This window comes from Haplochromis burtoni, unplaced genomic scaffold (genome assembly GCF_018398535.1).
Source record: "Haplochromis burtoni strain Fernald_Lab_line unplaced genomic scaffold, NCSU_Asbu1 Contig_766, whole genome shotgun sequence".
NCBI lineage: Eukaryota > Metazoa > Chordata > Actinopteri > Cichliformes > Cichlidae > Haplochromis > Haplochromis burtoni.
In genome coordinates, this window is record NW_024583127.1 from 94,053 (window position 1) to 103,286 (window position 9,234).

At 44.3% G+C, this 9,234-nt stretch overlaps 1 protein-coding gene across 1 annotated transcript in view; it reads right to left on the bottom strand.

Annotated features, from left to right (window-relative positions):
* LOC121812732 (protein mono-ADP-ribosyltransferase PARP14-like) overlaps window positions 1-9,234 on the bottom strand; it is a gene marked incomplete at both ends in the record, with an annotated part of 10,289 nt that continues 1,055 nt past the window's right edge. The window contains 5 exon segments of the mRNA XM_042215582.1: window positions 1-532; window positions 1,192-1,293; window positions 3,078-3,203; window positions 4,708-4,881; window positions 8,495-8,668. Of these exon segments, the coding sequence (XP_042071516.1) occupies window positions 1-532; window positions 1,192-1,293; window positions 3,078-3,203; window positions 4,708-4,881; window positions 8,495-8,615 (1,055 nt within the window).

Consider the following 9,234-nt stretch of genomic DNA (forward strand, 5'->3'; position numbering starts at 1 on the left):
ATCTTCTCCACAGGAGCCCTGATTCGTTTTATATCATCAGCTCGGCCAGCAACAGTCAGAACCCCTTGTGATGCATCCAGCACCAGGATGGCATCTTCCTTCACAACCGAACGGACATCTTTCTCTGCAGCTCTCCATCCCGGTGTATTTACGTGACATATGAATGCTCTGTACTGAGACATCAGGTGACGGAAGGCATGTTGGGCCTTACTCATCCAGTTTTCTAAATGTTCTGCAGTCAGACCTTGCTGCCTCAAAAACTCCGGCACAGGGCTGAGTTTCACGTCGGGGCCATTCAAATCCACTCTGCAGAAGTGTGGACGCATCTGATCATTGATGTGTTCTGATAGTTTCTTCTCCACAAGGAATTTCCAGATAATGTGGTGAACAGGCTCTGTGAAGGGCTCGGGCATCTTCCATGTTGGGCGTTCTTTGCTGTACAAGGCGGTTCCCAGTGACTCATAGTATGGATATACCTTCACTGTGATAGACTTCAACTCGAGGTCTTTTTTAACGCAAATCTTTTCCACAACTGCAGCAAACAAGAAGCAGAGAAGCAAAGGTTAGGTAAGTGGTTACTCTGCGGTTCTGAACCTTCTTGATCTGACAAATATCATTTTTCTACAACACTTTTCATCTTCAAATTACTTCAGTTAAACACATTTGAGATTGGATCTAGACTTTTTACAGTTTCTCAGTCACTGTTAGCTAACCGTTTCAGTCATTGTACACTACTTCTAAGTACAACAGGTATTAATCTAAAGCATTTTTTATTTTATTTTATTAACTTTAGTAATAACTGATTTCTTTGCCTCTAAGTTCAGGTTCACTTTAAAAAACTGGAAAAGCTGACCTAATATTTCCCATGTGAAGCTAGCTGCCTCAGACGTACCTCGTCCTTGGGAATAAAAGCACTATATAACCAAAGTACAGGAGTGATGCGTTCTAACGCTTGGGTTTGTTTTTTGTTGTTTTCATCTCGGCTGCTAGCTCCAGTAAGGACAACTATTAGTCGGACAGAATCCATTCTGAAAGCTTAAACACTAAAATGTTTCCAAAGTTTGCTGAACCAGTTTCTGTTTAAAGAAGTGAAAGAACTTGGTGGGCAAAGCCCTCACATTAATCACCACTACTACAGCAAGCTGGTGTCTGCATACGTTCAGCATAGGTTTACATCAACAAAAAAAAGACCTTTAGGATCACTGAAAGTGATGATGGCAGCCTTTTCTTTTGGGATCATGATGATGTTTTTGGGATGAGTCCAAGTCTTCTCAAAATACAACTCCAGTATGTCTAGAAAAAAGCCAGAAATGCACAGCTTTACAGATGCATGAAGGTTAAATTACTTTCAAAGTTCGTTATCTCGTTATTTTAGCAGAAATGTTTTTGGCATTAAAAATCTGAGTACTTCTATTTTTTCATTGTCAGTTTAATGAAAAATGTCTATAGCCTCTGCATCGGCTTTGGCCTCGCCTGGTCCGGCCTCAGTTTCTGCTTCAGCCTCGCCTGGTCCGGCCTCAGTTTCTGCTTCAGCCTCGCCTGGTCCGGCCTCAGTTTCTGCTTCAGCCTCGCCTGGTCCAGCGTCAGCGTCAGCCTCTGCCACTCCACCGCCATCCGACCCAGCTCGGCCTGAACCACCTCGCCTTTGCCGGCCACTTTCCAGGCCTTTGGTTGGACGTCTTCGCCGTTAGAACGAGGTCGTCACCGCTGCCAGCTTCCGGACCTGTTCTGTTGCCGCCACTGCCTTCCACGTGGCCGGCCTCCTGGTGTGTCTCGTCTGCATCGCCGCCGTTGCGGTCCACACGGCCGGCTCCCTGAACTGATTGGCCCCATGCTGTCTACCTTCGGGTCGACCCTGAACTTTCTCGTGGACTCGTGATGGATCTAGTTTTGTGTTGACCTGTTTTCTTGTTTATTGACTGATCTGGAATCATGCTCCTTGTTTTCGTCTTTCCCTTGGAGGGGGGGTACTGTCACGGTTCTGGGTCAGTTTTGACCCAGTATTTTGGGTTTCTCGTGTCTTGGTTTAATTTTGGATTGTATTTTGATTCTTTTACATTGTTGACCATTATGAGAATTATAGGTTTCTGTTTATTCATGTTTTAGGATTTGCTCCTTGGTTGTGTCTCATGTTTTGCATAGTTCAAGTTCCATGTGTTATATTCTGTCTGCATCTTTGTTTAATGGTTTCTTGTTTCCTGTTTTATTGTGAAGGTCTGTGTCTCATGTGAGTGTGTTCTGTTTTACTGCTCCCCTGTCTCGTTAGTCCAGTTTCTCCCAGCTGTGTCTCCCTCCTGTTTTCCATTCCCTGATTACGTCCCTGTGTATATTAGCCCTGTGTTTTCCCGTGCTCGGTGTCGCGTCGTACCCTCAGATCCAGCCTTTGTGGTCCTGTTTGGGTTCTTGGTTTCTGTTTTTGTGTTGGTGCCAGCAAATAAAAGCTGAAGTTTCAGTTACATTCCGTCTCAGAGTCCTGCATCTGGATCCTCATCTCCATCTGCCCGCACACAGAGCCTTGACATTGTCCTTATTGTTCCGAAAGGTTAGAAAGAAATTTAGAGTTGAATCGATTTAACAGCCATGTGGTAGCAATGGCAAAGCCCAGCTCAGCTCCAGGGAGACCCCTTAAAGCACTCAGCACCATTTGGATTTGGGTCAGCAGGGGGCGAAAAGTGTGGAAGCCACACTGTACACAGCTATAATGATGAATGAGCTCATTCATGCACGAGTTCATTTCCTGTATTGAGGAGAAATTAATTATTTTTATATTTAGCTTGTGTATTATCTGTATAAGTAACTATGCCTCTTGTTGTATTGATTAGCTCCTTTCTAGATTTCATGTGTTGATTTCAGGTGAAATTGGAAGCGACAAAGCTCAAACTGTCCCAACAAATAAAGCCACTGTAAAATGCTAACCTAAAATCGAATATAACATAACAGCTATATTGAGCAGTAGGCTCATGTTCTGGTAAACTTTTTTCAACCAGAGGAGTCGACCCCTGCTGGTTATTAAAAATAATGTATTAATTATCCAGAGGCTTTTACATACAGTCTATGGTTTTTAGGAGCACATGTACCTTTCACCACAGTCGGAGGAAGACTCTCCACTCGGATGTTCGTTGCCGCCTCCAGAGGCCGAGCGGTCAGTCCATGCTTCTTCATCTTTGAGCTGGTCTGGCTTACAGAGAGGAATCTCTCCACATCTGCAAAATAATCCAGATTAATCCTTTCAGACTGAAACAGGGTGAGAGAGAAATGCTGGGCTACAACATATTATCTAGAAATGTTCTTATGAATGAATGAAGGCTTCCTCTTTATTTTTTAAATGTAGAGTCAATATAGATTTATTTTCTATATTTAATAACCCTGCTTTATTGGAGACAGATCTGCTGTCATTTTATGCTGTTTGTGTTCTTTCTAATGGACCCTGTTTCAAATTTGAATCAAGGATTAGGAGAGTTAATATTTTCACTACTTGTGGTCAAAGGAAACAATATTCATTCAGGTTCTTGATTATGCTCAATGCTGTGATCTTAATTTGTATGTAGACGACATTATGTTGTATGTAAAGCAACAAAGATGTTGGGATCAGTGGCAGCAAACAGAATGGTGATAAAGGAGAGCAGTGATAGGTTCCTCTGCTCAAAGAGTCTGTAGAGGTATTTGGATCTTTTCATTCTTTTACTTTACTGATAACAATTTATTTATGATTACTGATATCAAAGTAAAAATTGTTTAACATGTGCTTCACTTGTTTGTGTACGAGGTAAAGTCAAGCAGGTTATCCTCAGCCCCCTGCAAGGGGCCTCGCCCGACACCAATGCATGCTGTGTCACCCAATATAATATAGGCCCCATCTTATCTTAATGACCTTGTAATACCATATCACCCTATTAGAGCACTTCGCTCTCACTCTGCAGGCCTACTTGTTGTTCCTAGAGTATTTAAAAGTAGAATGGGAGGCAGAGCCTTCAGTTTTCAGGCCCCTTTTCTGTGGAACCAGCTTCCAGTTTGGATTCAGGAGACAGACACTATCTCTACTTTCAAGATTAGGCTTCAAACTTTCCTTTTTGCTAAAGCATATAGTTAGGGCTGGACCAGGTGACCCTGAATCCTCCCTTAGTTATGCTGCAATAGACGTAGGCTGCCGGGGGATTCCCATGATGCACTGGGTGTTTCTTCTTCACTCACTATGTGTTAACAGACCTCTCTGCATTGAATCATATCTGTTATTAACCTCTGTCTCTCTTCCACAGCATGTCTTTATCCTGTCTTCCTTCTCTCACCCCAACCAATCACAGCAGATGGCCCCGCCCCTCCCTGAGCCTGGTTCTGCTGGAGGTTTCTTCCTGTTAAAAGGGAGTTTTTCCTTCCCACTGTCGCCAAAGTGCTTGCTCATAGGGGTTATATGATTCTTGGGTTTTTCTGCATGTATTATTTTACAGTCTTAATGCTATATAAAGTAAATGGAATGCAATGTTTGTGTAGTTTAAAGTAATATTTATATGAAAATGATTCATTATTCAAATCATATCACGTGTGTGGTTTGTGCTTCTCTACACTTTTCCAGATCAGATATGTGATTTTTTATAAAGTCAGGTTTAAAATTAGACTCAAAGGTTAATCTAAAGGGGATTTTGGATGTTTGTCCTTGTACTGGCTCGTTGTGTTTGTGTATGTGGAAATGTCCAGCTGTTTGCTTCCTACCTGCAGGGCTGCTGAAGGTGACCACAGCTTTGTTGGATTCCAGGATCCTCTCCATGCTGTAGCCGTTCTCATCCAACCTGCAGATGTTCTCCACCAGCATGGAGAGCAGATCTGTGGACATGTTGTCTGTGACGTTTTCCAAAACCACCGCACAGCTCTGAGACGACTCTGAGTCTGAGAGAAACACACAAACCTGATCAAAGAAAGTGTCTGTGAGCAGTGAGGGAAGGAGGCTTTTGTTCACCTGTTGTTCCTGAAACTTTACTGTCAGCAGCATTTCTTTTCTGTAAAGTGCAGGGCCTCCTCCAGGGTGAGGGCGGCAGATTCTGGGCTGTTTGCTTGAACTAGCAGCAGAGTTTTAGTGCTATTTGATTAAGTAACAGTGAACATCAGTCAGCACACACCCACGTTTGAGTTATTTGTTTCTCAACACAGTAGGAAGTTTATTCAGCTATAACTGAGAAAAAGTGATCAAATGACAGAATTATGACACTTATTGTTTTGTTTGTGCAGCTGCTTGTATAGGTGTTATAATTCTATTTTGCAGCTATTCATCCAGCGCTGGGCCATGACCCGCCGTCCGACTCGGCCTCGGAGGTAAGTGTACGAGGGCGTTTGGATCGAAGAGTCTAAACACAGTTTGTTATCAGGGGAGAGATTATTTGTTATGTTCAGCTCCACCCTTGAGACCGCAGCTGGCGCCGAAATGGTAGCCGCATGAAATAACGGTGGTGTTCTTTCTTTAGTGCGAACCGCTGCATGTCAATTTTACAGTCATCTAATGTCCATCACTGGTCTCTCACCGTTCCCGCTGGAGAGCGTGAGCCTCTCCACGATGATATCCAGCTACACCGAGAAGTTATCCAGTTTGCTCACAGAGCACGAGTGCAGCCGTCAGCCTCTCCACGATGTTGTCAGAGTCTCAGTACTGACAGCAGCCGCAAGCTTCTCCAATATGTCCTCCGTGCTGCGTCTAATGAGCCCATTCTGAGAAGCCACGGCTCGCTCCATCGTTCCAATCAACACAGCGAGCAGCCTTGTGGGGGTTTGAACAGCTGTTTCCGCTTTCTTTATTCTGCGATAAGCCAGGGCCAAGCCAGCGCTGATCAGTTATCATGGTTCCGAAAAGATAGACGTCTTCAATCGGCTCTCCTGAACCCAGGCTTCTTGTCGAGAAGAGGGTGTCAAATCCATAATTCCTCTTTTAGGTTTTAGAGAACAGACTGTGAGACTCTTCCAGGGTAAAGGGAGAGAAGTAGACAAGACTAGACGGAGACATGAGAAAGCCAAGCAGGAAAGATAAGGGAAGGGAGAAAGTGCGACCGCCTTCGTCAAGAGCCCAAAGAGAATAAGTGCAGCATGTACTGCTTTCTGTGTGTACCTTTGACCACAGGCGGAGGAAGACTCTCCACTCGGATGTTTGTTGCTACCTTTACTTCCTTGCCGTCGCCTTTTGTCCCCCAGAAAAAGCGGCCTTTGCCCGCCCTCCCCTCACCCGTGGTCTCCGATTCCTGAGTCTCTCTTGAATTCTTCACGCGAGACTGGCGTGGGCGACACACTATACTGGGCGGTTCCGTTGTACTAGGACTACACTAGTTGTGTGGATAGGAAGGCCCCCCGGCATTGATCCTGACCGACGAAGTGAGACGCCCGACGACGCGACCGGCCCGCGTCGTCAGGTTTCAGCTCAGTGCTGTGCGCCGCGCTGCGAAGCATGGCCGGCGTCCTCATCCTCCTGTCCAGACGCGGCCCTGATTCCTTCGCCCGCCGGGGACACTTTCTTTAGATTGATGCTGTGTGTTTTCCTGCATCCCCGCTCACTGCCCCCCTGGACGGGAACAGCTCGCCCCAGCCGGACCTTCCGCTTTCTTGACTATCATTCCACCATCCAACCTCATGAAGTTCGCTAGTGATGTGTCGCAGAGCTCTTGGAAGGTGCTCAGCCAGTTTCCTCATACATTGTCGTATACAACCTAACTTTGGTCAGGCACACACCGTCGCCACAAACATAAATCAAAACCTGCTTCTCTTAGTCCAGTGTTTTTGGAGCCATTTTTCTTCACTGATTTTATTTTGGATAAAGTATTTTGATTTTGCCTCTTGACGGTGCTTCATGTAAAGAAAGAGAAATGTCAGTAAAGTTTCAGGAATAACAGGTGAACAAAAGCCTCCTTCCCTCACTGCTCACAGACACTTTCTTTGATCAGGTTTGTGTGTTTCTCTCAGACTCAGAGTCGTCTCAGAGCTGTGCGGTGGTTTTGGAAAACGTCACAGACAACATGTCCACAGATCTGCTCTCCATGCTGGTGGAGAACATCTGCAGGTTGGATGAGAACGGCTACAGCATGGAGAGGATCCTGGAATCCAACAAAGCTGTGGTCACCTTCAGCAGCCCTGCAGGTAGGAAGCAAACAGCTACCACCTGATTTGGTGACAGCGGGAAGGAACAACTCCCTTTTAACAGGAAGAATTTACATTCAAAATAAAATAATAATTAAAAAACTATTATTTATTTAAAATAATGAAGGATTTTAAACTTGGTTCTGGATTTAAACCCCACTGGTTCAAGAACTTTTTTGAGAAAAGGAAGTTGGAGATTGGCCTGTAATTAGCTAGGACAGCTGGGTCACTCGCCACTTTAAAGGCCAGGCGCCCATTAATTGAGATAAATTGATCCAAAGATATTTTAAAGTGCAGCCAGCAGCTTAGGTTAGCATAGCTATTGAAACCAGGATAAAGGCTCGTTCGGTTCATCCACAGCTTTTGGAACGTTAACCTTCGATAAATGACTCGCTTTAAGCTCACCTCTGACAGCCTGAGTGCACATGTGGGTCCTGCAACAGTCGACACACTAACAGCACAAAATATTAACACATCTGTCTGCAATAAACGAGGATTATTAAATATATAAAGTAGATCTATCAACCCGCGCGGAGGAGACCATCTCACACTCACCCGGCATCGCTCACTACATCGCTCCTGCTCACACCCCTTTGTCGGCCACAGGGGCCGATGCGATGTCACCACACTCCATGGCGCTTCTTCATACTTTGTGCTGGTACATCGACTTAACGACAGGAGATTCTCCCACCCTCAACCCAATGCAAATATCACCAGATTAATACCTTTTCACCTAAGACAGGTGGAAGAGAGGGGTGGAAGGAGAGAGCTGGGTTTACAACAGTGTTGTTTTCCTGATCACTGAATGTCAGCTAAGTCATTTAGGAAACAGTTTTCATAAAAAGGCACTGCTAACCCTTATAGGCAAGATCTACTTTATATATTTAATAATCCTCGTTTATTGCAGACAGATGTGTTAATATTTTGTGCTGTTAGTGTGTCGACTGTTGCAGGACCCACATGTGCACTCAGGCTGTCAGAGGTGAGCTTAAAGCGAGTCATTTATCGAAGGTTAACGTTCCAAAAGCTGTGGATGAACCGAACGAGCCTTTATCCTGGTTTCAATAGCTATGCTAACCTAAGCTGCTGGCTGCACTTTAAAATATCTTTGGATCAATTTATCTCAATTAATGGGCGCCTGGCCTTTAAAGTGGCGAGTGACCCAGCTGTCCTAGCTAATTACAGGCCAATCTCCAACTTCCTTTTCTCAAAAAAGTTCTTGAACCAGTGGGGTTTAAATCCAGAACCAAGTTTAAAATCCTTCATTATTTTAAATAAATAATAGTTTTTTAATTATTATTTTATTTTGAATGTAAATTCTTCCTGTTAAAAGGGAGTTGTTCCTTCCCGCTGTCACCAAATCAGGTGGTAGGTGTTTGCTTCCTACCTGCAGGGCTGCTGAAGGTGACCACAGCTTTGTTGGATTCCAGGATCCTCTCCATGCTGTAGCCGTTCTCATCCAACCTGCAGATGTTCTCCACCAGCATGGAGAGCAGATCTGTGGACATGTTGTCTGTGACGTTTTCCAAAACCACCGCACAGCTCTGAGACGACTCTGAGTCTGAGAGAAACACACAAACCTGATCAAAGAAAGTGTCTGTGAGCAGTGAGGGAAGGAGGCTTTTGTTCACCTGTTATTCCTGAAACTTTACTGACATTTCTCTTTCTTTACATGAAGCACCGTCAAGAGGCAAAATCAAAATACTTTATCCAAAATAAAATCAGTGAAGAAAAATGGCTCCAAAAACACTGGACTAAGAAGAAGAACCACATGTGTTTTGATTTATTTGTTTAGTTGAGACGAACGCTGGTGTGTGCCCTTAACACTAGTAAGTATTTATTTATAATAATTTATGAAGGAAAAACTCTTGTTCTTGAATTTCGGCTCACAGAATGAAGCTCTTCTCACACATGCACTGCAGGCGTGAACTTTCATGATTGATGTGAATATATGATCAAATAAATCTGAAAGGTTTCCCGTGTGTGATGACGAGCTGTCACAGTCCAGTGTGGATCAGGGTGGATGTTGTGGATGCAGAAAACACACAGCATCATTATTTAAAGAAAGCTTCTCACATTGTGTCGAATGAACTCAGTTTTCCTCTCTGACAGGAGGATGGAGGTCCT